At 38.0% G+C, this 27,801-nt stretch overlaps 1 protein-coding gene across 1 annotated transcript in view; it reads right to left on the bottom strand.

Moving 5' to 3' along the window:
• The window catches only part of phex (phosphate regulating endopeptidase homolog, X-linked), a 265,482-nt gene that overhangs the window by 44,271 nt on the left and 193,410 nt on the right, over window positions 1-27,801 (bottom strand). Inside the window, exons 14-15 of the mRNA XM_039745579.1 lie at window positions 26,648-26,751; window positions 12,787-12,845 (exon numbers count right to left, since the gene is read on the bottom strand). Of these exons, the coding sequence (XP_039601513.1) occupies window positions 12,787-12,845; window positions 26,648-26,751 (163 nt within the window). The remainder of the gene's footprint in view (window positions 1-12,786; window positions 12,846-26,647; window positions 26,752-27,801) is intronic.

Raw genomic sequence — 27,801 nt, 5'->3', positions numbered from 1 at the left:
GAGTGCCTGGTGTCATTGTTTTGCTGCATGGCCTAGTTTCTCCTAAAATGTACCCCACTGACAGATGTCCTGACATTTTCCTTTAAAATATGCTGGTGTAAGTCAGAATTAATTTTCCCATCCACAATGGCAAACTGTCCTAGCACAGATGAAGCAAAACAGGGCGAAAGCATGATACTACAGTCTTGAATTCGGCACAACACTCAATTGCATCATCGTCCCCTTCTCTTCCTTAGTCTTTTTGATGCACTGATACTCAATTATTTCATCAAATTGGGTTTATTGGTAAAAAGGCCTCTTGCCGTCATGAGCCCCTGTGATGGACCCAGAATGCCCTGATGATAGATCTGCCACTGATCAGACTCAACTAAACAATTAAAGAACAACAAAAATGTGGAGCAACCTGAAAAAATCTGACAACTTTCTGCCAGTTTCATTTGATAATTGTGGAAGGAATGTAGAGTACCTTACTATTTGCAAAGTGTTTTATGTAAATTCATTTATTATAGCATGTCAAATGTGATTATAGTGTTAAGTCAGAGGGAATGAAAAAAAATAGTGCACATTAAGGGTGCATCCTCAAGCTGCTAAGTTATACAATTTGACCAGTTCCTGTCTCTTAAAAGGAAACCCATTCATGGCCTGATTGCGGTCACTAGTCACTCAATAAAAAATCTCACAAAACCAGAAGGTGGAAGCCTGAAAACTCAATGAGAGGGTGGCAGACTCATATTCCATCTCTATGAAGGAGAGGCAAGAAACAGAAGGAGTGAGAGATAGAAACAGTGTGCAAAAATAATCACATTGATTTTCGACTTTGTGCTTGCTATTATGGCACTATTACACTTGTGTGTTTCCCCATGCTGGATCTTTAATAAAAGACAATGAAAACCGGCTGCTTATTTGAACTTTGAAAATTATTTACAAGCATTCATTTACAATTTAAAGTTTATTAATTACTTTAGATTACTTTTTCAAATTAAAATTCAAAAAGGCTTCATTTGCATGATATTAACTCAGTTAGTCAAAATGAATCAGCCTGAATGGGCCCTGGCCTTTTACAAGTGCCAGCTACTTATACGCTGGTAAGATTATATCCTGTCTGATCGACTAATCATATGGATTAAAGTTCTAATTTTAGAGACAGGATAACAATACTATTTGGTGATATTGTCTATGCTAGATCAGCATACATTTTCTTGCCTTTATTATAGACTCGTAGCAATGATTTTCTCAAACACTAATGAAGCCATCTGTTTTTGAGAACATGTTATTCTTTAGAGATCATATTTTCAGTGCTGAATATTTTATATATATATAGAAAGAGAGAGGAAGGGAGAAAGTGTATACATGCTTTCTGCATCTAATTTAGATGTGCCCTGTTAATTTCTCCTGGTGGAGTATATACTGTATCTCAATATTCCAGATATTGGATTATGTGGCTATGAAAATGCATGGACCAAGATTCAAGGTTTTATGTGCTATACTAGATTTAAAATGGTCTGAATTGGTATCATATTTTGATTAGAAACATCATATGATTATATGAATCAAATAATACATAGTACCAAGACCAAAGTTCTAAAAATAAAGTTAGGATGTTAAGCCATCAATGCATATGTTTACTTTCTTCATCTATTCTTCTAAATTCTAAAATTCCTTTTATCATTATATTTCAATATTGCTTAAAACATTACTATGTGAATCCAAATGTCCGGGTAATTATAAAATAAAACTATTTTTATTATACCTCTTTGAATGGGAATTCATTAATTCCTTCACTTATTAAGTTTTTAAGATCTACTCATTCAATTACATACTTCAGGAGTGTTTACGCCTATCATGGTAGCAATGGCCTTTGCCTCAGATGGGATGCCAGCCTATCAGCGAGTACAGTCACTCACGTCAAGCCATTTTACAGTTGCTAACTAGCCTCAATTGCCTGACATTTCAACATTTGGAGAAACCAAAGCATCAGGATAAACCACATCTGGACAGTATTTGTGGTCCCTGAAGTCCAATTGCAACTGAAAACCCTGCATGGAAATGTACTGTATAACTACAGCATGCGTTGGGCTAGGTTAGTACGAGGGATATCCAGAAAAAAAGGTTACAAGTGCCCTGGAGGGAGCAGGGAATTTTTTTTTTCGAAGGTTGGCATACCTGTGTGTAGGGGGGTCCTAACAGTCAAAATAAGCCTGGGACCGCATCAGTCAGTTGTGAAATGTCATCACAGCAAGTGAGTTCGTCAACCTCTGCTGAGGCCGTTTGCTCCACCTACCGCCGATGCGAGATTCGTTCGTTCATCAAGTTCCTCACTTTGCGTCGCGAATCCGCGGCCGAGATCCATCGTCAGCTTGTGGAAACTTACGGACCTGAGGTAATGTCATGTCAGCATGTTTACAAGTGGGTTAGGTCGTTCAAAGAAGGTCGCACTGACACTCATGATGAAGAAAGGAGTGGGAGGCCATCTCTCGTTTCAGAAGAGCTTCGGCAGCAAGTTGATGAAAAAATTTGCAGTGATCGTCGTGTGACGATTGACACCCTTCATGAAATGTTCCCACACATCTCACGAAGTCTCATGGGTGAAATTGTCTCAGAAAAACTTGATTACAGGAAGCTGAGTGCAAGATGGGTGCCAAATATGTTGACTCCAGAACATTGCCAAAATCGCGTTTTGGCTGCACGTGAATTTATTCAGTATTATGAAATCGAGGGTGAGGCGTTCCTTGACTCTATTGTGACTGGAGACGAAACTTGGGTATGTCACTATAATCACGAGTCCAAAAGGCAGTTCGAACAATGGCGCCATACCCATTCCCCATCAGCCAAAAAATTCAAAGTTCAGTTTTCAGAGCGGAAGATTATGGCACCTGTCTTTTGGGACAGAAAAGGGGTTTTGTTGGTGGATTTCATGGCCAAAGGGACCACCATCAATGCTGAAACATATTGTGAGACCTTAAAAAAATTGAAAAAAAAAGATTAAAGACAAAAGGAGGGGAATGCTGACTCGTGGTGTTTCCCTCCTTCACGACAACGCCAGACCCCATACCGCTCATGTGACTCAGGACCTGCTTGTGTCCTTTGGATAGGATATTGTTACCCACCCACCCTATTCCCCGGACCTTGCGCCCTCAGATTTTCACCTTTTCACCAAACTGAAAGAATTCTTGGGTGGGAAACGTTTTTCCAATGATGAGGAGGTGAAGGCGACAGTGGAGAAGTGGCTTTCGGAGGTGGAGCAGAGCGTATTCGACGAGGGTATAAAAAAGCTGGTGCCCAGGCTGAAGACATGCATTGAAGTTGACGGAGATTATGTTGAGAAATAAACACATATTTTGGAACATACCCTGTAAATTTGGTTGAAATATATTCATTTTTCGATTTTTAACAGCTGTTGTAACCTTTTTTTTTTGGATATCCCTCGTATATAATGAGCCAAATATTTAGAATTAATGTTAAAGTCAAATATCATTATTAAGTTTAAATCTTACATTCTTATCTGTCCATCAATTTTCTAAACTTCTTATTATCCACTTCAGGGTGTCAAGGAGTGGGAGGCCAATCCTGATACCATTTGGGCACAAGACCAGAACTAACCATGGGGAAGGAACCAGTACATTGTTCAGTTAGCCAATAAAAGTTGTCATTTTGCTTGACTTCTCATTGCATCCATAATGGCTAACACGGTACAACACCCTAGTACTACCAGTAAGAAAATAAACACAGATGAGGGAGAACATGTAAACTCCATAAAGACAGTGCTAGGGCTAGGATTTGGATCTGTGAGGCAGAAGCGGTAACCACTGCATCTCAAAGGTACCCTATTATCTGGGTGATGGGTTGTAATTATACTTAAAGAGGCTGCCTGATTTGCTTAATTACTGTATAAGGGAAAAGGAGTTGCACACTCAGAACAGAGACAGAGGGAGAAGAAACAAGACATGGGGAGAAGTAGACAGCAAGCAGAGAAGGAACAAAAGATGGGAGGATGAGTTGGAGAGTGAAGCATGTAAGAAATAGCAGCAAAACAATAAAGGGCAGGATTTTTTATTTGTCAGTTTATTTTAGAAGTGTGCTTTGCATCTTCAAATAGTAGCCTACAGGACAGTTCTCCGTTACTTATAACATTTTAATTAAAGCACCACTGGAAAGTGCTGGCCACCAGCTTCCAGTTACAAAGCTCTCTGTCTCATTCTCATTAGTAAGTACAATATTTAGAAATTAATTAACCCTTTCAGTCCTGGATTTTCTGTTTTTATGGGAAAAAATTATTTAGTGAGATATTCTACCTTTGGGGTGTCTAGGAAGCTCAAAAATGAAAAAATAAAAAAATATCACTATTATTATACAATAGCTGCCAAATACTTCAATCTTCTTGAAGTAATTAAATTGAAAGTGGAGCTACTTATTATGTGGTGCGCACAGTCCGGAAGTGTCCATTTTCACTTCCGTGTTTCGCAGACTATATGCCAGTCTCTCAATTCTGTGCTAATAGTAGCACGCCCGGTTCCAATGGCTGCAAACATACCTGTGCTTTACAAAAACGGCTGCATATTTATGTATTAGTAATAGGATGTCATTGCCGAAAGGGTTTTAATTATTCTTTTTTATGTTTTTAATGTTTTTTAAACTTGTGTCAACATTAATTTCCAGCCATATCACTACTGCCAAGATAGATACATTGAAATGGTGCGACTGATGATCATTTTACACAAATATTTACTAGCTCATTTACCAGACACTCTCACAAAATTGAGCAGTGCATTATGGTTTTATTGAAAAATACTATAGATTTGTAGTACATCCATTTTCAATGTTTTATAAAATGTTTACTTTGTTCATCTTTTCATACTGCTTACATTATTTTTTATTTTAAAGATCAAAATAATTTGTACATACTTTCAAAAAGTTTTACTTTTTTAATTCTAAAGTTTTATTCATTGACAATTTTTACTTCAGAGTAATGAGGACCATTCCTAATGGTCCACATTTAGTCTTGGGGGGGGAATTGTAATTTCAAATTTTTGTTTGATTTTTGCCACTATGCTAAATTCATGTAAAGCTCCAATTTGTGTTTAGAACCTACAAAAGGCTTTTTGTATACAGCAAAGTATAGTGGTTGACTCAGAGCCTCACAAAGATAAATACTTGATATAGGAACTAAATTCTGTGATAATTTTCTAACCAAAAAATGTCTGCAAATGAATTTTAACAGAATTTTATGATTTGTTGCACTTCAAAATTGACTAGTATAATACTGTAAGTTACTTGTTTATTTTTTATTTTTTTGTAAAAATCAAGGAGAATTAAAGTGATCTCAATTAATTATGTTTTCGGTATATTTTATAAAAGCTTACTGTTGTGGGTTTTGATGCGTACAGGGAGGAAAAACTGTCATAAACTCTGGCCACAAAACAAACTTCATTATCTTTGAAAGAGCTGGTGGTGGACTTCTGGTGTGCCAAACAGCCTCTGAAACCAGTCACCATACAGGGGGTGGACATGAAAGTGGTGCAGAGCTACAGGTACCTGGGGGACCACATGAACAACAAAGTGGACTGCTCTGACAACACAGTTGCGCTGTACAAGAAGGGCCAGAACAGACTGTTTTCAGCAAGCTGATGGAAATGTTCTACCAGTCCTTGGTAGCCAGTGTGGTTTTCTACGCTGCAGTCTCCTGGGGAAGAAACCTGAGCACAAAAGAAGCACAAAGCCTGAACAAACTTATCACACATGCCTGCTCTATCACAGGGTAAACCCCGGACACACTGAAGCTGCTGTGGAAAAAAATGTTGATGGCAAAATTGGATGCCATCATGAAAAATTCCCTCGAGGAGGCACTGTCTTGGAGCATTTTTAACCAAAGGTTCATTCCACCACAGTGTACTAAGAAATGTTTTGGGGGTCTTTTATCCCCATTGCTATAAGGCTATTCAACACTTCCGCCTGTTGTACTCCCTTTATTAAGCTTTATTTATTTATCTACTTATTTATTTATTTATTGATTAATTGGCTGTATTATCTGTCCTGTGAGTCTGTATCCTTGTTTTTTATGCTTCTGCTGCTGTATGCACTTGAATTTCCCCATGGGATTAATAAAGTTCATTTTATCTAACTCTATCTAATCTAATTTAAATGCTCTTTTTAATTAGTCATGTTTACACAGTAAAATATGAAATTTGCCTTCTCATATGCATCCCATGACACACAAAATTTAAAACACATTGCGTCAAACTTTTTAAAAAAATTCTGAAACATTTACAGAATTCAAATACAAATACAATGCTTACTACATCGAACAGTTTTACAATAAGCCTTCACCTAAAACTGCTACGCGAAACATCTGAAAAACTCTACCCACTCAGAATTTTTATCATCTGCACTTTTCTCTAAAAGCAATATGGCACTGAGAAGAAAAGAATGTGTGGGGTGGTTTATGTGGGTCTTTAAAGTGACTATCCTCCCATATTTACTGAAGTTGCATTCTGTATCTAATGGGTGTCTGTCATCAATTGGGAGGATTTCCAGTTTCTTCACCATCGCTCAGTGACACACGTGTACATGACATCCACTTCAGCTCCAATAATTCTGTTGCCAGGTTGGGTCACCTGCTGGAGATGTTTGAACTTTTGATTTGTCAGACCACTAATCTAGGTGATGGAGATGAATGTGATGAAAGACTGGATCACACTGCAACAAAAGGACAACATGAAATCCCTGTCCATTTCTCATTAATTAACAACATTCCTAAGGTTGGATGTTACTTTTATTATGGGCAATGGATTTTGTGATATTTTAAGCTATTTTTATCATTTGGATAAACTGTAATTTTTCATTTTGATCATTACAGCTCACAGATTGTGAGCTACAACATATGTAGAAGTTTTTCTATAAATTCAGAGTCACTGCAACGTCCCTCAGTCAATAAATTCTTTCAAACAAAACCTTATAGTGTAGTTAGTTTATCTCCAAATAGACCTAGTGTTGTGTTTCATTTCAGTTTTGACTTCCTTCTGTCTCTAATGTCTTTTTCAAATCGTCTTCATGTTTTGTTTGCTGGGTGTCACTTTCCTTTGGGTTCTGACCTTTGCTTGCCCCCTCATTATGTGCCTGTCTCACGTGACATCTCCTGGTGTCTCTACGTCTCAAAATTTGTGGATATACTGTCTCAGCACAGTTTTTGGAGGAGAAATAAGGATTACCTGCATTTAGAGTTGATATTTTTGTATTAATAATCCAATTGAAATCATTACCTAGATATATTTGTAAGTACAGTATTTATATGTAGCCACTATATAATATCTCCATCTTCATCCAGAACAATTAGGATGTGAACATAAACATTTCTACTGATTAAATTCAAATGTCATTTTGTATTCTTTTTGACATTCAGAGAATCTTAATTGTTATTGCACCAATTTACAAAATAATAATTCAAACCATCTGGTTGAAGTAATTGTTTTCATTCTTTCAAAATATGTTTTCTATCACAATTGTGTCATTAGCATACTTGATAATGGAACAATGGTCATGGTTCTGTTTCAGGTCTCTAGTATAGAGCATAAATGATGAAGAAGACAGAACACAACCTTGAGGAGTCACTGCATTTGACAGAATAAGTGTCACATACTCCTAAATCTATAATATCACAAATGGGCTTATTAGGAAAAGCTGAAATGTGATGTAAAATAACCAACAGCACACCAAGTGAGCACCACTGCCCTATAGTCATTCAGACTGCTTGGTATGGAAACCTTGGGAACTGGGGAATGGTTGACTGTTTGCAGAACTCAGGTTCAATAGCACAGCTCAGGGACCAGTTAAAAAGCAAATAAAAGACGGAGAATGCTGCTCAAAACAGGACCTGAGGAGTCATCCTGATCTGTCTCACCCCTGTTGGTTTTGACTTGAGGCAAAGCTTTCTCCACTTTAGTTATATAGTACTGACCTCCATCCAAGCAATATTTTTGGAATTTTTACAAAGCACTTATTTGTGCATTATGGACACTTAAACAACGTTTTAAAAAAAGAGCTTGTGGTCCTTGTCTGTTGGAAATGTCACACTTTTTCAGAACTAAATTCTGTCATAGCTTTCAGACCTTTCCAAACCTATGTTGGATTGCTAACATTCATCCAGTTCTTTTTATCCATACAACACATTACTTTGATTAACTGACCTGTTAATCCTTTTCTGTAAAACCCACTTTCTTCTTCCTCATTTTCCCCAAAAACATGTTGTTTTGCCAAAAGCAGTGTTTTAATATACTTGTGTACACTTTGGTAGTTCATTCCTTCAAAAAAAATTGTATTTACTGATAGTATAAGTGGCCTTGTTTAGTATCCGTGAGGATGTCAACACATCCCAGGCAGTACAGGAGAAGCACTCCTCAGTTCTGCTACACTGTCATTGTCCCTGCTCTGTGTTTTCGGGATGGTTGGTTTATCGTGTTTCAGTAACTGCTTATATTTTGGCAGTAAGTGAACAACAACATGGTCAGACGCACCTAGGGCTTCTTTCCAATGGTTTATACGTAGGTACCAGAGATGCTTCCATAACATTTGTTCAGTTTGTTGTCCCCTGCAGTATTAATTATTCCCATACTGGTGGTAGTGAGGCAACACTAATTCCAATTTACATAAATCACAAGTTTGAATGAGTCACGTGATTTGGTTTTCAGTTTTAGAATGCTTAAAAAATGGTTTTAGCTGTAGATCTAACAACAGCATGTGGTGGACATAAACTACTGTTACAAAGAGATGATTAAATTCAGTAGTGTATTATGATTGAATAGTGTATTTTACAGTTGAATCACAGGTAATTCAAGTAATATGCTTAGCATCATCCAGTGAGTAGAAGACAGGAACTGAAACTACAACTTTGTGCTTCAGAGTCCAGTTCCTTTGCCGTTACAATGACTGACTGTCATTGGCTGCCCAAGTAAGAAAAGGCAACCAATTTGAAGCAAATGATATATACAGTGATCCCTCGCTCTATCGCGCTTCGACTTTCGCGGCTTCACTCCATCGCAGATTTTAAATGTAAGCATATCTAAATATAGATCATGGATTTTTCGCTGGTTCGCGGATTTCTGTGGACAATGGGTCTTTTAATTTATGGTACATGCTTCCTCAGTTTGTTTGCCCAGTTGATTTCATACAAGGGACGCTATTGGTGGATGGCTTAGAAGCTACCCCATCAGAGCATGTATTACATATTAACTAAAACTTCTCAATGATATATGATATGCTTCCCGTGCTGTGCTTGATTATTTGCTTTTCTATGTCTCTCTCACTCTCTCTGCCTGACGGAGGGGGTGTGAGCAGAGGGGCTGTTTGCACAGAGGCTGTTTGCCTATAGGATACGGATGCTCCTCTAAAAAATGCCGCTTTATCGCGGTGCTTCAGCATACTTAAAAGCACAAAAGCACGTATTGATTTTTTGATTGTTTGCTTTTCTGTCAAGCTCTCTGTCTCTCTCTGAAATTCTCTGCTCCTGATGCGCGCACTCCTTTGAAGAGAAGATATATTTGCACGCTTTTAATTGTGAGAAAGAACTGTCATCTCTGTCTTGTCATGGAGCACAGTTTAAACTTTTGAGTATGAAAAAGTTTGGGAACCCTTCTTAGTTCTTTGGATTTTTGTTTATCATTGGCTGAGCTTTCAAAGTAGTAACTTCCTTTTAATATATGACATGCCTTATGCAAACAGCAGTATTTCAGCAGTGACATTAAGTTTATTGGATTAACAGAAAATACGTAATATGCATCATAACAAAATTAGACAGGTGCTTAAATTTGGGCACCCCAACAGAGATATTACATTTATACTTAGTTAAGCCTCCTTTTGTGAATATGACAGCCTCTAGACACATCCTATAGCCTTTGATGAGTGTCTAGGTTCTGGATGGAGATATTTTTGACAATTCTTCCATACAAAATTTCTCCAGTTCAGTTAAATTTGATGGCTGCCGAGCTTGGACAGCCTGCTTCAAATCATCCCATAGATTTTTGATGATTATTAAGTCAGGGGACTGTAACGGCCATTCCAGAACATGGTACCTCTCCCTCTGCATGAATGCCTTTGTAGATGTAGAACTGTGTTTTGGGTCATTGTCTTGTTGGAATATCCAACCCCCGCGTAACTTCAACTTTGTGACTGATGCTTGAAAATTATAGTGAAGAATTTGTTGATATTGGGTTGAATTCATCCGACCCTCAACATTAACATGGGCCCCAGTCCCTGAACTAGCCACACAGCCCCACAGCATGATGGAACCTCCACCAAATTTGACAGTAGGTAGCAGGTGTTTTTCTTGGAATACGGTGTTATTCTTCCACCATGCAAAGCGCTTTTTGTTATGACCAAACAACTCAATTTTTGTCTCATCAGTCCGAAGCACTTTGTTCCTAAATGAATCTGGCTTGTCTAAATGAGCATTTGCATACAACAAGCGACTCTGTGGTGTGAGTGCCATCACCCTGACATACAGATGTTCTTTGTGCAAATTGTGCTGAATTGTAGAATGATGTACAGATACACCATCTGCAGCAAGATGTTCTTGCAGGTCTTTGGAGGTGATCTGTGGGTTGTCTGTTACCATTCTCACAATCCTGCGCATATGCCACTCCTGTATTTTTCTTGGCCTGCCAGACCTGGGTTTAACAGCAACTGTGCCTGTGGCCTTTCATTACCTGATTACATTCCTTACAGTTGAAACTTCTGAGATAGCTTTTTGTAGCCTTCACCTAAACCATGATACTGAATAATCTTTGTTTTCAAATCTTTTGAGAGTTGCTTTGAGGATCCCATGCTGTCACTGTTCAGAGGAGAGGCAAAGGGAAGCACAACTTGAAATTGACCTTAAATACCTTTTCTCATGATTGGACACACCTGTCTATGAAGTTCAAGGCTTAACAAGCTAATTACAAGGGGACCCACATTTTTGCACAGCCAGTTTTTCACATTTGATTTAATTTCATACAAGTAAATACTGCTTCACTAAAAATCTTTCTTTGGAAACACCCCAGTACTCAGATGTTCCTAGGAAATGAAAGACATACCACTTGTATCTTTTTTGTTGAAAGTAGAGTAAATTATTATGCAGACTGAGAGGGGTTCCCAAACTTTTTCATATGCCTATATATATATATATATATATATATATATATATATATATATATATATATATATATATATATATATATATAGTCACAGATGTCTGGGGTTCTTACCTGGCCAGGATGCCTGTAAGGACCGGAAAGGGACATGTATATCTTCCGGGCCACGAGGGGGCAACCGCCCTGGACTAAGAGAGGATTATGGGAGAAGAGGGAAAAGATTTTAACCTGTTGGGACCCGTGGCCACCGCCCGGGGGCACCTTAAGCCTCGTTGGACCCGGAGAACTGTTACTTCCGCCACACCAGGCAAGATGACGGATGAACCTGCCAGGGACACTTAGAGTGCTTTCATTGCAAAGGCCAGCACTTCCGCCACACCAGGAAGTGCTGCCAGAAGGCCGTCATCAGCCACCTGGAGCACATCTGGGCGGGAAAAAAAGGGGCCGCCCTCTTACAGTTGAGGAGCTTGGGTCGGGAGTGGCAGCAGGACAAAGCTCCCAGGGGGAGAGTAGAGGCAGCTAAGGACAGAAAAATAAAGAAGTTCATTGTGGGGATTATTGCTGAGTGCTTTGTGTGGTGTTTGGGACTGTCACCTGAGTTTATTGATGACAAATAAACGTGTGAGTTTTATAAAGATGTGGTCTCCGACTGGTGGTGTCCGGGTAAGCACAATGGCGCCCAACGTGGGGCCTTCCCCTTGTTACAGTGTTTCTGAGCCGCGATGTCCCTATAGGAAAGGCTCTGAAGCATTTGCCGTATGGAAGCAGTTCAATAGACAGCATGGCTGAGGCAGCATGTGCTTGATGCTGTATACCGATAATTCTCTTTCCAACCAGATTGCACACTCAGATACAGTGGGATAAATAGTCTGAGTGGTGCATTGAGAGGAACAACGCTAAAGCAGCTATGGTATTTGGAATAATTTGGCAATTCCATGGACCATTATATTGTTTCAGGTTAATTACAATCATATGCTTTAAACTAATAAACAATATGCGGTTAATTTTAGTTTAAATGATAAAGCCGCATCAGGAATGTGGATCTAAAACAGAAAAGGAAACCACACTTGAACAAAAGCACTGCTTTGATGCTGGGTGCCGCCAGTTTGCAAAACCGAGCGGAAAACTTGCTTACGCCAAGCATTTAGCTAAAATTAGAAAATGTGCGTGGCTTTATGCCAAGTTTAGGTTTTATACATCGCAATTTGAGCGTGGAAACGGGCTTACGTAACATTTTTGTGTGTATGCACCATTTATACATGAGGCCACAGGTCTTGGCCCTTCAGATTTCCATTGTTTTGGAGACCTCAAGGATGAAATGCACCAGAGAAGTTTGTGAGTAATGATGAGGCCATTGAAGAACTAAGAGTGCAGTATTTAGGCTGGTCAAATAAAGGCAAATGTGTTCTTATTTGCCACTAGCAAAGGGCTGACAGACTAGATGCAACAAAAGCATCTAGCTATTCTATTTATAAGTTCAAACACTTATATTAGAATATATTAGCAAAAACAATGTGTTGCAAAACTTTATGGGCAACCTTGATACAAAATGTAAAAATTAGAAATTAGTGTAATTATCAAAGAAGCGTATTGACTAGAATCGCATACAGTAATACAAGGAAAACATTACAAAGAAAAAGGGAAAATTTTAATCAAGAACACCTACTAATCTGATTGGTTGAAGCACTGTAGAATGCATTCACAGTAGTGGGGTTTGTAAACCATCTGTAGAAAGAAAAAAGAAATGAAATATGATTAAAAACATCTTATTATAAAATATTTATACATTTACTAGTGAAACACATAGACATAGAGTGCTTAAATAAACTGATACAAGCCAGATATAAACAACAGCACCCTCTCCACCCATTGTATAAAATGCAAGAACTTATATATGATTGTGAACAAGTATGGACATTGTTCTGGAATTCTCAGTAGATTTGCTTATGGGAACTGTGCTGCATTCAAAATAAATGTTTATGCTCACCAGCAAAGTTTCCACCAGGTTGACGCTACCTGATATTTTTGAATTTCCAGAACATACTGTAGGTCATGAGCTTTCAATTAAGATCAACATCAAGATTAAAGCTCCATTAGTTCATGGGTCATCATGTGACAGATGGACAGACACGTGTGTTTTATATATACAGACTAGCCACAGCACATGTCGAAGACAGGTAATAAAATAATTTAAAAATAGTAGCTGTCTTTTGCCTTACATGTACCTTCAGTGCCTTTTATCTGTATTTCTGTGTGTGAACATCTCTTAAGCAGCTCTCTCAAGCGTGTTCCCATAAAGTTTGCTTCTTATTATTTTCGAGCCACCTTCCTCACCTAATGTCTGATTTTATGTTTGCTGTCTTTGAATATGACTTTGTCAGCATGCCTTATGCCATTTTATTCCTCCCTATGTGTCTCACGTTCTCACTTCCTCTTTTGTTGAGTCATCAAAGTCAAACTGACCAATTACATCAAATCTGATTGCTCAGAAGGACTGGACACACAGATCTTAGTGTTTTATTATATACTAGATATCCATCAGACTAATCTATTAGCATAAACTTTGGATTTGCCACCAGTATAGACATCATCACAGCACATGTTTGATTGTTTTAAGTTATTTAAATTATTTATTATGACATTTTCTATTTCTGCAAAATATGCATGCACAAAAAAGAATGAGATATAAAGAATTAAGACACATATTAATGAGTGCAATATCACTCAGAATTGTATTTGCTACTTTAAAAAACAAGAACTGGCCTATTTTATTTCAGGAAAGATTGTTTACTTCTCATTGTCCCAGTACTACCGTTTATCTTTTCAGCAACTCAGCTTTAAAGGCCACAGAGTCTATCCTCGCATCTACTAGTAGTAGAAGTAGCTTTTTATTGTCATTTCAACCACATGCAGTTAGTACAGTACACAGTGAAATGAAACGTTGTTTCTCTGGGATCATGGTGCTACACAAAACACAGAACTACTGAAAAAAACTACACATTTTAACATAAAATGCATGTGTGCAAACACTACAGGAAAGAGCAAAGATGGACAATGGTAAAAACGAAGACAGTGCAGCGTCAACCAGTATACCATTTTTGATATCTATAGGTACAGAAAATGAGCATGCTATGCCAAAATGTGACAATATCTTAATAGAAGAAACAGAATGTAAACATGAAAGTATGAAGAAAGTGACTGTATGACAGTAAATATAACAATAAATATAAAGACATGATCTAGTTGAGTGGGAAGGTGTGTATGTGTAATCAGTCTAATCCTTGAGTTTTTAGGAGTCTTATGGTTTGAGGGAAGAAACTATTACACATTCTGGTTGTGAATGTTGGAATACTGAGTGAATAGTTTACGTGAGGGGTGTGTGGGGTCCTCCATAATGCTGGTGGCTTTACGGATGATGAAGGCAAGAGAGATTCTGATCGCCTTCTCAGCTGTGCTCACTATCCTCTGCAGGGTCTTGAAATCAATGACAGTGTAATTCCCTAACCAGTCAGTGATTCAGCTGCTCAAGATGCTCTCAATAGTAACTCTGTATAAGGTGGTGAGCATAGGTGATGGGAGATGGTCTTTTCTCAGCCTTCGCATGAAGTAAAGATGCTAGCTGGGCTTTCTTGGCTATGGAGCTAATGTTGAGAGGCCAGGAGAGGTTCTCCGCCAGGTGAATACCAAGGAATTTGATGCTCTTGACAATCTCCACACTTGAGTCATCGATGTACAGCAGAGAGTGGTCGCTTCTAGATCTTCTGAAGTCAATAACCATCTCCTTTGTCTGGTCTACATTCAGAGATTGGTTGTTGGCTTTGCACTAGTTCTTTAACCTCTGTCCCTCCTCTTGGTATGCTGATTCATCTTTCTTGCTATTGAGGCCCACCACAGTGGTGTCATCAGCGAACTTGATGATGTGATTCGAACTGTGTATTGCTGCACAGTAGTAAGTTAGTTAAGTAAACAAAAGTGGACTAAGCACACAGTCCTGTGGAGCACCAGTGCGCAGTGTGGTGGTGCTGGAGATGTGTTTCCAATCCTGACTGACTGAGGTCTCTTAGTTAGGAAGTCTATGATCCAATTACAGAGGGAGGTGTTCAGGCCCAGCAGGCTTAGCTTTCCAATCAGGTGCTGAGGAAATCTATTCAACATCAACTTCTCCAGCTTACAGCCACAACATGCACCCTTCCAGAAGTTACTTGTGTCAGGATATGCAAATATTTGTGCGTTTGTGAATGTTTTTCCTTGATTTCTAAGACATTTTTCTAGATTTAGTCTTAGTTTGTTCTCCATGTTTGAGTTCTGATGCTTGCTACATTATTTTTTCGTGATTTGTTAAACACATTCTGTGGATAGTGGCATCATTATATGCGTGCATGTTCTTAAATGGGGTTGCTAGCATGGGTGCCATATTTTATAAATGCATGTGACAAGCAGAGAAAACAGTACTTGTCAAATCTTTGAGTGAGCAGGAGAAGTCCTGTTTTTTGTATAAATGTAAGAACAAAGCGTCCAAGATTTGTGGTTAGGAATTCTGTATTTGGTGAGCTAAGCAGGTAATTGAGTTTTATCCTAGTTCTCCTCTTTTTTAGATGTGTTGTGTATGGTTGTTTTCAAGCTTCCTTTATGTAATTCCTGTTACTTAAAAAAGTTTAATTTAGAAAAAAGATGGATTAACATTTAAAAAGATTCATTTACAGTTTTGTTTTGTTTTTTGTTTCCAGTTAGCTTGGTTATGATTTATTTCATATCTATTTATGTCTTTTAGTATCAGTGAGAAAAAGAAAGAAAAAGACAGGTAAAGGCTCTCCAGATCTTTATGTTGAATCGTCATGAAACACTCTAAGATTGCTGATGGTTAAAGAAACGTAACTGCATGTAGAGAAAATAAACTAACCAGAATGGTTCATAGCACGTTTTATTACTTACTAGCAAAATACCCGCGCTTCGCAGCGGAGAAGTAGTGTGCTAAAGAAGTAATGAAAAAGAAAAGGAAACATTTTGAAAATAACATAACATGATTGTCAATGTAATTGTTTTGTCACTGTTATGAGTGTTTCTGTCATATATATATATATATATATATATATATATACATACACACACACACACATATAAACATATATATATATACATATCCATACATATATACATATAAAAATATACACATATAAAAATATACACATATACAAAGTATATACACACACACATATATACATACATCTACATATATATATACATATATACATATACACACACACACACACACACATATATATATATATATATATATATATATATATATATATATATATATATATATATATATATATATATATATATATATATATATATATACACAGTCTTTGGGGTGCGAGCAACTGTTGCTGGGGGTGCCAGAATCCATGAAGGAAGAAAAATTAAAAACATTATTTGTACAAAATCTTAATTTATTTATCCATTCCTAAATAATTAAATGGGCAGGCTATTTCGTATCAGTGCAATACGCTGCTTGTTAAAACGGATGACTCCCGCTCTTACGTGCAAGTCTTCGTGGATATTATGAACTATCGTTTCTGTTCAAGTTCTATTTAAATTTTAAATAGAAGGAATTTTTATTTAGTCGACAGAATATTATTCCGGAATAAATCAACTCAAACCTTAAATAACTTATATTTTGCTCTCCATAAAAATATATCCTGTCTAAATTATACAAGTTAGAAATAAAGTAAACGTTAAAGAACAAAGATTCAAATTTCTTTACTCTTATGTAATTTTACATAAAAAATAAAGTTAAATTTGAAATATCCCAAAAGATTTTGCTCTCCATAAAAATATATCCTGTCAAAATTATACAAATTCAAATATGAACATGCTGCATAACAAAACCTGGAAATATAAATAAAATTTGTTCTTTTCAGCAATAACAAATCAAATCATTCAGTTGTCTTTGGTCATATGTCATGTTATTAGAGCTGGACGCCTGGTATCTTTTTTTGGCCACAGGTTCGTTTCTGTTTGGTGTGAAGTTCTGTGTTGTGGAGATTCTCAGGATGGACTGCAGGTGCTCATCAGTGAGGTAACTCCTGTGTGCTGTTTTGTTAGTCTTCATCACTGAGAAGAGCTTCTCACACAGATATGTGCTACCAAACATGCACAAGGTTCGAGCCGCATGTAGACGGAGCTGGAGCATTTGTGCGGGAATGGAGTGAATAAACTGTGCGGGCCCTGCGGTATCGTACTTTGCCTTCAGTGTGCCATTACACTGCAGCTCAATCACCTCCATCTGAATCTGCACAGGTGCAGTTTCCACATCGACGGCAAATGGGTTGCGAAACAACTCAAAATTCTTTTTTTGTTCTTCAAAGTCACCAAAGCGCCGTGTGAAATCAGTGCGCAGTGCGCTCAGTTTATCAGCAAAGTGTGTATTTGAGAACACCATTGTGCCGACTTGGTTCAACATTACTTGGCAAAAGGGAAAGTGGGGCAAGTTGCACTGGTGCATTTGTGTCTCCCATAAAAGTAGCTTCACTTGAAATCACTTTGTGATTTTGCAGGGGTAAAAACGTCTGCTGGATTTAGGGTTGCCACCCGTCCTTTAAAATACGGAATTGTCCCGTATTTGAGAATGAAATTGTGCGTCCCGTTTTGAATCAATACGGGATGGGTTTTGTTCCGTATTTTTTTTATCATTTTTTTTAAAGCATCGTCTCATGCAAATCATCCCACACGCATTTTATGAAGATGCCTCCTTTACTACTTTTGATTGGGTAATACTTGATGTCATCGTTAGTTTGATTGGTCTTTTTAACTGTCCAGTGAGGAGGGCGGGTCTTTTAAGTAGAGTCTGCAAAGTGTGCGTCCCTTATTTTTTGTATTAAAAGTGGTAACCCTAGCTGGATTCTTCTTTAACTCTTCTGCTTTCTATATCTTCTGCATTGCATTCAGGTCTTTCAAGTTATCATGATGTTTTGTCTCATAGTGCCGTCTTAGATTAAATTCTGTAATTACAGCCACATTAGCTCCACAAATGAGACACACGTGTTTACCGGCAATGTCAGTAAACATATACTCAGCCTCCCATCGGTTTTTAAGGGCTCTATTTTCAGAATCAACTTTTCTTTTCAGCATCGTGTGGGCTAGCTTCGCAATAACTTGCAGCATCATAAGCTAGACTTGATTAATGCGGTAATTGTTCGGCAAGGCAGCTGAACCACTGCATTATGGGATCTGTAGTTTATTGTGTTGCCAGCGCTTCATATCCCCGGGCCATTAATAACAATTATATAAAACTCTCGTTTATATCCTGCGTCCTCTCATTAAACTTGTATCCCGCATTACCCGTGGGCATGCACGCCAGCGGCAGCCTGTCTATGAACTTAATTTAAATTTTATGTTTACACCGTGCTTTGTTTCCAAAGTAGCAGCACTCATGAATATGGTTGTATATATATCATTTGCTCGCTTCCTATTGTTTCGCTGCCTTCTCAATTATATAATGCATGTTTTCTTCAGCGCGTTTTGGAGCTCTTCCTGGTTTTCTACGTACTGCGTTAAAAGTCAGTTCACGTGATTACGTGGGAGGCGTGATGATGCCACACGAAACTCCGCCCCCACGGCTTTCACGCTCAACTCCATTACAGTAAATGGAGAAAAATCGCTTCCTGTTATGACCATTATGCGTAGAATTTCGAAATGAAACCTGCCCAACTTTTGTAAGGAAGCTGTAAGGAATGAGCCTGCCAAATTTCAGCCTTCTACCTACACGGGAAGTTGGAGAATTAGTGATGAGTCAGTGAGTGAGTGAGTGAGTAAGTCAGTGAATGAGTCAGTCAGTCAGTGAGGGCTTTGCCTTTTATTAGTATAGATTTACTCAGCTACGGTATGTGAAAGGAGTATACTTAGCTGGACTGACAGCTGTCTGAGACAGCAGAGTGTAGTAATGCATTACATTTACGTTTGCTTAAGTTAGGTCAGGTCATTGGCGATGCCACATTGGCCCTAGTGTGAGCTTTTTGTGTGTGTGTGCATGTTCACCCTGTGATGGACTGGTGCCCTGTCCAGGGTTTCTTCCTGTCTTGCGCCCTATGCCAGTTGGGTTAGGCTCCAGCCCACCTGTGACCCTGATCTAGATTTATTTATTTTTGTTCTTTTCTGCAGTGTTTCTTGATGGCTGTTGTGGCGTTTTTATAGTATAACTGTAGGTGTTCAAGATCTTTAGAAATTATCCTGGGTCATTATTGATTGTTAATTCTCCTATGTTATTTATTTATTATGCACCATAATAAAAGGATAAAAATCAGTGTGTCTATATGTGTGTCCATCTTTTTGCTATGTCTCTGTCATTTCAAGAGATGGCACATCACAATTTTAGCAATAAAATGCACTGCATTTGTCATTTCAATAGATGGTGTATCACAAACATTAACACTGCTTTTTCGAATCCCATACCAAATGGCTTATTATAGAGACATACACATTGTGTGGTGAACTGCAAATGTTAGCGTAAGAGCCATTTGCTAGTTATTTAAGTTATATTAAATGTTTGCCTGTATATTAGTGCAGGCATGTCAAACTCACTACCATTGGTGGGCTGCTTTGACTGCCATACGTGCGTCAGTGGGCCGCACTGTAACAAATACTATTATAATTTTATACAAAGCTTGCTTTCCAATACTGAAAACTTTAAAAAATGTAACACTTAAAGTTTAAAGTAAAGCAATTTATTTCCAAACACTCTCCATACAACAGCGTACAATTAGAGTCTTAGCCTTTTAGCTAGGTCCTTATATTATTACATTATATTCATTGCTTATGTAGGAGTCTTACATTGTGAGATATACTGTACTTCTTTTGTCCCGACACTTGGCATCTCTTGTTAGTAACCAGTTTGTCAATATCAGGCTTGAAATCTTGTGCAGCTGCAACTTTTATGAGGGATGAAAGGTGCTTGACAGTAAGTCTTAAGCGATGTGGGGTTTTGGTAGCTTTCATTAATGAAAACAATTGTTCACAAAGGTAAGTGCTTCCGAACATAGACAGTACTCTCGATGCCAACTTATGGATCTGCACATATGAGGGTGGCAGGTAAGCATAGAAGCCTGGCACACCAACTTCGTTGTATTTTGCCTTCAGAATAGAATCTGACTGCAGTTCAATCAATTCCATTTGAATATTCTCAGGGGCATTGTCAACGTTGTAAGAGAACAGCGCAAAGTCCTGTTCGTGTGAGCTGAAATCACAAAAACGCTCACTGAATTCATTGCAGAGTAATTCAAGTTGGAAAACAAATGCTCCAAAAATCTAATTTTACTTTACTAAGTTTACTTCAAAGTTTATATTGTAAAATAAGCCGATATGCAAAAAGCTACCTGACCTTCACTAATCTTACAAACTCAAAATCACAAAAATATGTTAATAAACAACTCACCAACTTCTGTTCGTTACAATACTAGCACAAAATTACATAAAACTAGAGCAAAAAAACGTGAAAAATATGCGAGCTATTACTACTTGTGATGGTCAGTTCTGCTCAGCGGCCAGTCTCAGCAGCCCAGCCAGTAGTGTAACCTAGCAGGGCAGCTCTAGGTTTGTGGCGGCCGTGGGCAGAGAAAGAATCGGTGGCCCCTTCGCCTGCCAAAGTCAATATGGTATCTTATGCACGACGGATGGCCACGTCCATTGCGGACACTGCATAGCCGCCTCGTGCTCATGACACGCTGCTATATGCGCGTGTCCGTAACTTAAAAACCAAGTGGCGGCCCATGATATTCTCATTACGGCAGAACGTAAGAAGAACACAATGTTTTTCGGCCACATTGCCGTCAGCTGTCGTTATTTTCTCATTCTGTTTTATATTCAATATATATTGGTGTGGCGGTCCTGTGCAGGTGCACAGTTTGCACATGCCTAAGGCTGCGCCTGCTGCCTGTTGCCCACTGCTGCAGCTTAGCACTTCAGTTGTGACGTTGCGGCTTATTAACTTTGGTCAAGGCTCGTGGCTATACTAACAGATGACGTTTCTGATACCGTAATGCCATGGGAAAAACGCGCTTTTGTCAGAAGGCAGAAATGATTCGATCACAAAAGATAGTAATCATTTTGTACAAGTTCAGTGCTAACTAGGATTTGTTATGGGGCCACATTTTTGACATGCATGTATTAATGCATAGTCTGTGGGAGGTTCTTACAACCCCCACAAGCTGAATTGAATTGGTATATTCTGACTATTTCTAATCTCTCTGACTATACATTATACTCAGTAGTGACCTGCCTTGCCATGTGTAAGGCGTTGAGGGTACATGATTTTAAACCATGCCTTGCGTGCCTTACATGCCAAGTAACATGAAAGACGATGTCCTTTACTGAATTTGCAGCACCATACATTTAAAGAGTACAGAAAAAAGAAGTAAAGCATCTTTAAGTATAGAAACAACTAAAGTTTTACAAGAAAAGCTAAGTTTAGAGAAGTTAAATTTTTTTCTAATTTTTTGCCTTTTATTCTACGTGTGTAACAATCTTTTTTCTTTATTCTTGTGTGGATTATTTGCTTTGAATTTTCATTACATATTTTAAAATGAACTTTTGGACTGAGAGATTTCTTTTAGCATGCGTTTACCTGTGCTTGAACCCACCTTACAAACACGCAGCTACTGTTAGCACTGGTAATTTTTATAATATTAATGTAATGCTGTCATTATGCATATTGATATTTTTTGATATTTAAAAAATTGAGCATTTATTACTTACTGTCTTTTTATATTCTTCTAATGCACAGCGTTGGAGTTCACAAATCAGCATTTCACTACATATTATACTATGTAACATTTTTTGTGATAAATAAAATTTAAATTGATTTAATTTGATTGTGATTTTCTAATCTAATCTGGGTTTAGGAACACTGGAAACTGAGATGGAATGTCCTCCTGTCCATATCAAAAACTATAAATGGGGTATACTGTAGCTGTATGGAAGAGTCAGGAAGATAGGATATAAAATCAAAAGTTAGGGACAAATTACAGCCAAGGTTAAGAAAACAAGGGAAGCTCTAAGCAAGGAAATCAAATTAAAAAAAAATTACAAAAACACTCCTAAAACCTCCAAAACCCTGATAAGGCACCACTTTTGATTTGTCATTCAATTCTCAAAGTTCAAGGCATACAGAAAATATATTACACCCTACCTTAGAAAGACAAACAGAATTAGTGCCAGATTTGGAGGCATTTTTTTCACCAATTTCCTAAGGCTACTCAATAGTTGGTCATTAACACGATATAAGCAAGAATCCCATAGTACTCTGTACATAGAACAGTAAACATATCTAAACTGAAAAAGAATCTGCCCTTCTATGCCCAGTTAAAGTTGTTCAGTATTTTAGAAAAAGGCCCCACACATAATCTAAAACAAAAATAATAATACATTTTATTTATTCATAGGTGCCTTTATAAACACTCACCGAACAACAGATAAAACACAAATTATAAGCAAAACTAAAAATACAAAAATTTAAATCAGACAGAGAAATTATAGTCAAAGAGAAAAAGAAGTCATTTACAAATGAGTTTTAAGTTTAGATTTGAAAAGTGAGAATGAATCAATGTTTCTAAGCTCGGAAGGAAATGAGTTCCAGAGCTGAGGAGCAGAGCAACTGAATGCTCTGCTCCCCATGGTGTAAGACGGATGAAGAGGATAGTCAAGTGGATGGAAGTAGAGGATCTAAGGGTGCGGAAGGGAATGGCAACATAGAGGAGGTCAGACAAACAAAGTTGTGGATAGCCTTGAAAGTTAACAGAAGAATTTTGAATTCAATGCAACTTAACCAGAAGCCAGTGAAGCTGCTGCAAGATGGGAGTGATATAGTGAACAGAGGATGTTGTACTAATGATTCGAGCTGCTGAATTCTGGACCAGTTGAAGCTTATAAAGAGATGTGCGAGAAAGACCAAAGAAAAGGAAATTGCAATAATCCAAATGGGAGGTGACAAGGCTATGAACAAGAATAGCAGTGGTGTGGGGAGTGATGGAGGGGTGAATACGATTAATGTTACGCAAGTGGAAATATGCAGACCGGGAGATGTTATTGATGTAGGACTGAAAAGTACTATCAAGGATGACACCCAGACTCTTAACATGTGGGGAAGGGGAGACAGAGGAATTATCAATAACAAATGAAAAATTATCAGTTTTGGATAATGTTGATTTTTATACCAATTAGGAGAACCTCAGTTTTGTCACTATTTAATTTAAGAAAGTTTGAAGAAAACCAGGATTTAATTTCTGTTATGCAATCAATAAGAGAGGAAGAAAAAAGTAGGTTTGCTAGTGAGGTACAGTGATGGGTGTCATCAGCGTAACAGTGGAAGCTATTGTTATATTTACGAAAGATATTGCCAAGGGGAAGGAGGTAAATAATGAAAAGGAAGGGTCACAGGACAGATTCCTGGGGCACACCTGAAGTAACAGTGGTGGGTTGGGATATAAAAGTTTTAAGGTGAATGAACTGAATGCGGCCTAAGAGGTAGGATCTAAACCAATCTAGTGGAGTGCGGTTAATGCCAATCAAAGATAATCTATTAAGAAGACAATCCAATGGTCTTTGAAATAATTCTATAAACTGCATGTGCAAATTTCTACAGCACACTACACAGTCATTTAGAAGTTCAGGATTCCTTTGCCAAGTAGGGCTGTGTTCATTAGAGTCAAGATATGCTGATACACAACCTTTCCCTATAATGACAATATACCTGAGGCCTCCAGCCCTCTTCCACTATGTGTACTGTGTGTTTTTGCTGATCAAGTGAGGAGAGAGCCGGGAAAACTTTGAATAAACAAAGCTTCAGGGTCGGATGATTTTAGTTCCATGGTCCTGCAAACATGAGCCAGACACATCTGTCGGGATCTTCAGCACCTGTTCCATCTTTCCCTGAATTTGCAGAAGGTTCCCCAGCTCCAGAAAATATCCTCAGTGGTCCCAATGCCATAAAAAGGCATTACAGTGATCCCAAGGACTTCAGACCAGTTCTTCCTACTTCATACATCATAAAGACACTTGAAAGGCTGGTCCTAAAACAGCTATGACCCCTGATTTCAGAACATATTGATCCTCTGCAGTTTATGTATCAGGCACAGAGCCTGCTCCCACTTGAACAGTCAGGATAATGTTCTTGATATTTTTTTTTTGCCTTTAACACCATTCTGCCTGGTCAACTGGGAAAAAAGCTCAAGGGTTTGAATCTTGATGACCCACAATCTCATGGATCATGGACTACCTGACCAACAGAAAGCAGTTTGTGAGGCTGAGAGACTATGTGTCAGAAATGGTGGCGTGTAATACTAGTGTACCTCAGGGAACTGTCCTGTCTCCCTTACTGTTATCTTCTAAACAACAGACTTCCACCACAATACCAGCATATGCCATCTAAAGAAGTTTTCAGATGGCTCCTTCATCATAGGCTGCATTAATAATGGGGATGTGTCATAGTACAGGAAGGTTGTGGAGGACTTCATCTTGTGGTGCAGGGACAACAATCAGCAACTCAACATCAGCAAGACAAAAGAGCTGGTGGTGGACGTCTGGCATGCCAAGGAGTATCTGAGACCAGTCACCATCAGTGGGAGAACATGGAAGTAGTGGTACAGAACTACAAGTACCTGGGGGATCACATAAACAACAAACTGAATTTGTCTGAAAACACAGTGTCTGTTTACAAGAAGGGCCATAGAAGACTGTACTTCCTAAGGAAACTCGGGTCTTTTGATGTGTGCAACAAGAAGCTCTAAATATTCTATCAGCCCATAGTAGCCACTGTGGTGCTCTACCTGGCAGTCTTAAGGGATAGCAACCTGAGCTCAAAAGAAGCACTGTGTCTGGACTAACCTATCAGGAAAGCCTGCTCCATCACAGGGCACATCCTGGACACACTGGAAGCTGTTGTGTAAAATATGATGGTGGCAAAGTTGAAAGCCATAATTAAAAAATCCCCTCCATTCCCTCCAGAAGGTGCTCTCTCTTCCACCATGATACACAAAGAAGTGTCTCTGGGGTTCTTTTCTGCCCTCTATAATCAGGAAATCCAATGCTTTCTCTCCATGTTAAGTTCATTCTGAAATATTTGCACAATATACATTTATTTATTTAGCGATTGATCGATTGGTTGTATCATTTGTCCTATGAGTCTGAATCTTTGTTTTTATAAATTGGAGATACCGAGGCAAACTTTTTTCTCCAACCAAAAAAGAGCAGCAGCATTTTAAACCAGCTGCAACCTGCATATCATAGATTTACCGATCCACAAACAAGACAACTGAGAAACAAAATGCATTCCATATGTCCAAGAGCAGTGTTTGGGTGTTGCAAGGGGGCAGCCTCCCCAGGCCCCGTGCCTAAGGGGGCCAAGGTTTTGAGGTCTGTGTGTCCCGTTCAAGCGGAGCGGATTTGTCAAGTTATATTCTCAAGTTATATTTTGATAAAGTCAGTGTGTTATCTTGTAAAATTTAGCAAAATACTGTAATGAGAAAATCCAGTGTATGTTAACATTATTTTTATTAAATGTGCGTGCAAGTTTATACAGTCCGCAGATACCGGTAACAGTGTTTGATGTAATCAGCCCCACATGGGGTTGGTCACCCCTAGCCCCTGCACAGCCCTAAGGCCTCTGCATAAGTCATGCTCTACCATCACTCCTTGCTGTGAATGTCTGGGGTCATTAAAACAAGCAGTTCTAATATTTTGTTGGGATTACACATATTTAGAAACTCTACATGTATCTTAATAAAGATTTGTAATGGGAAAACACTAAATTAATGCTCCGTTTTCTGACCCATGAATATACTGTATTATAGGAGCTCATTCTAGCCCAGTGTTAAATAAAATTTGAGAAGTGCTAAATTTGTGCATATGGCTATGGAAAATACTTTTTTATGGCAAAGCTGTCAGCATAGAGTTTGGTAAAGCTAAAGTAGTAAGAAGCTCACATAGTACTCTTGCTGTTGCCATATATGTGTGCTTAAGAGCTGCCTTTCAATCAGTAGTAAAAAAATATTGCACAATATATTGTACAGTGGAACTAAATCCTTTTTTGGTATAAAACACATTAATTTAAATTTTTACACATAAGGAGGTTTTGTTTGGAAAGTTAACTTATCCATAGTGAACTTTTTCAACTGTAGCCCGACTTGTTTTTCAGTCCAATGCAATGTGTCAATCAATCATGTTACTTTACATAAGGTAGAAGGTAATTTTAAATACTTGCTGTCTGCGTCAAGCACTCATAAGAAAACTATTGGTTGACTTTACTAGTTACAATATAAATTTATTTCTTCTTACCCCTCAGGTAAATTTTAGTAAAAACCTGTCCTCTTCAGCTGTCCCAACACTGGTATGACAATTACTATATATGATTATTATTGTTGTAACTGCTGGGGGCCTAGATAACTAGTGAATATGATTACACAGAACAATATTTCCATTTCAGATCATTAATGAAATCTCAGACTCTCTAGAATTGGGGAGCACAACAAACTTACTGAGTCCTTTGCACAGTCTTGCGAAGCCAGCTGAAATCAGACTGTGCAGCAAATCGAAGGGTTTGCAGTACATTGCCAAAATAATCTGAATCTGAAAAGCTCAGCTGCAGAGAAAAAACAAAATGTATAAAGTTTAGTTTAGGAATTAAAATCTATAAACATTTACAACAAAAGGTTTTATAATACTGGTTAAAGTCATTGCCAGTAATAATTGTCTTATATTATTACTGTATAATACATAAAGTAATTTATGTACTGGAGAAAGTGGGCTCAGAAAATGGAGCCTATGGATTGATTCACAGCAATTAACTGGCAGATCTTTGCCACCTTGTAGAAAAAAACAAAACTGGCTTAGATTGTCTTAGTCAGCTTTAACATCAAATAAATTTATACATAATTACATGATTAGACGAATAACTAAGTAAAGGAAAGTTTGTGAATGCCATCCTTTCATCCATTCTCTGAATCTGCCTTTTCTATATAAGCTCACAGAGAGTCAAACACCAACCCAGCTGCATTTGGTTCAGGGCAGGATGTGATGCCCTTCTGCCCAGTCCTGTTCCGTTTCCTGCCTTGTGCCCAGAGATCCTAGGGATAGGCTCTGGATCATGTGACACTGAATTGTATTAAGTGGGCTTAACAATGTTATGCTAATTTTATTAAGAAAATCAGAGGCCATTAATTAAAAATAGTAAATGAAATGTATTATCTTTTTGAATATTGAGACATGAAAGCCAGCCTTCTGGTGATCTTCTCATTAATTCCATTTAATTTTAGAGGATAATAATCACCTCAATAACATAAAGTTAATTTCACCATGTAACCATAAAAATGTCAAAAATTATTTATGAGGATAAAGCAAGCACCCTTCTATTGTAGCTAATGTAACATCTATAAGGAGGTCTCATCAACATTTGCACAATGAAATTGCATTTTAATGTAATTATATTTTATTTTCTTGGTGTGAGAGAGAACTTATTACTTAATATGCCACAGAAATCCCATAATACTTTTGTAAACCTAAAGTCACTCGTTCAAACCTATAGCAGCAGCTCCAACATATGCCTAATTACATTAAAGAAATAAGTCAAGCAAGCAACTCTGACTACATATCAGCCATTTGTACCTGAGATTCTGTTGATTGCTGCACAATA

Source organism: Polypterus senegalus, chromosome 2 (genome assembly GCF_016835505.1).
Source record: "Polypterus senegalus isolate Bchr_013 chromosome 2, ASM1683550v1, whole genome shotgun sequence".
In the NCBI taxonomy this organism is placed as follows: Eukaryota; Metazoa; Chordata; class Cladistia; order Polypteriformes; family Polypteridae; genus Polypterus; species Polypterus senegalus.
The sequence above is the reverse complement of the archived record's forward strand: the minus strand, read 5'-3'. Positions and strand labels throughout refer to the sequence as shown.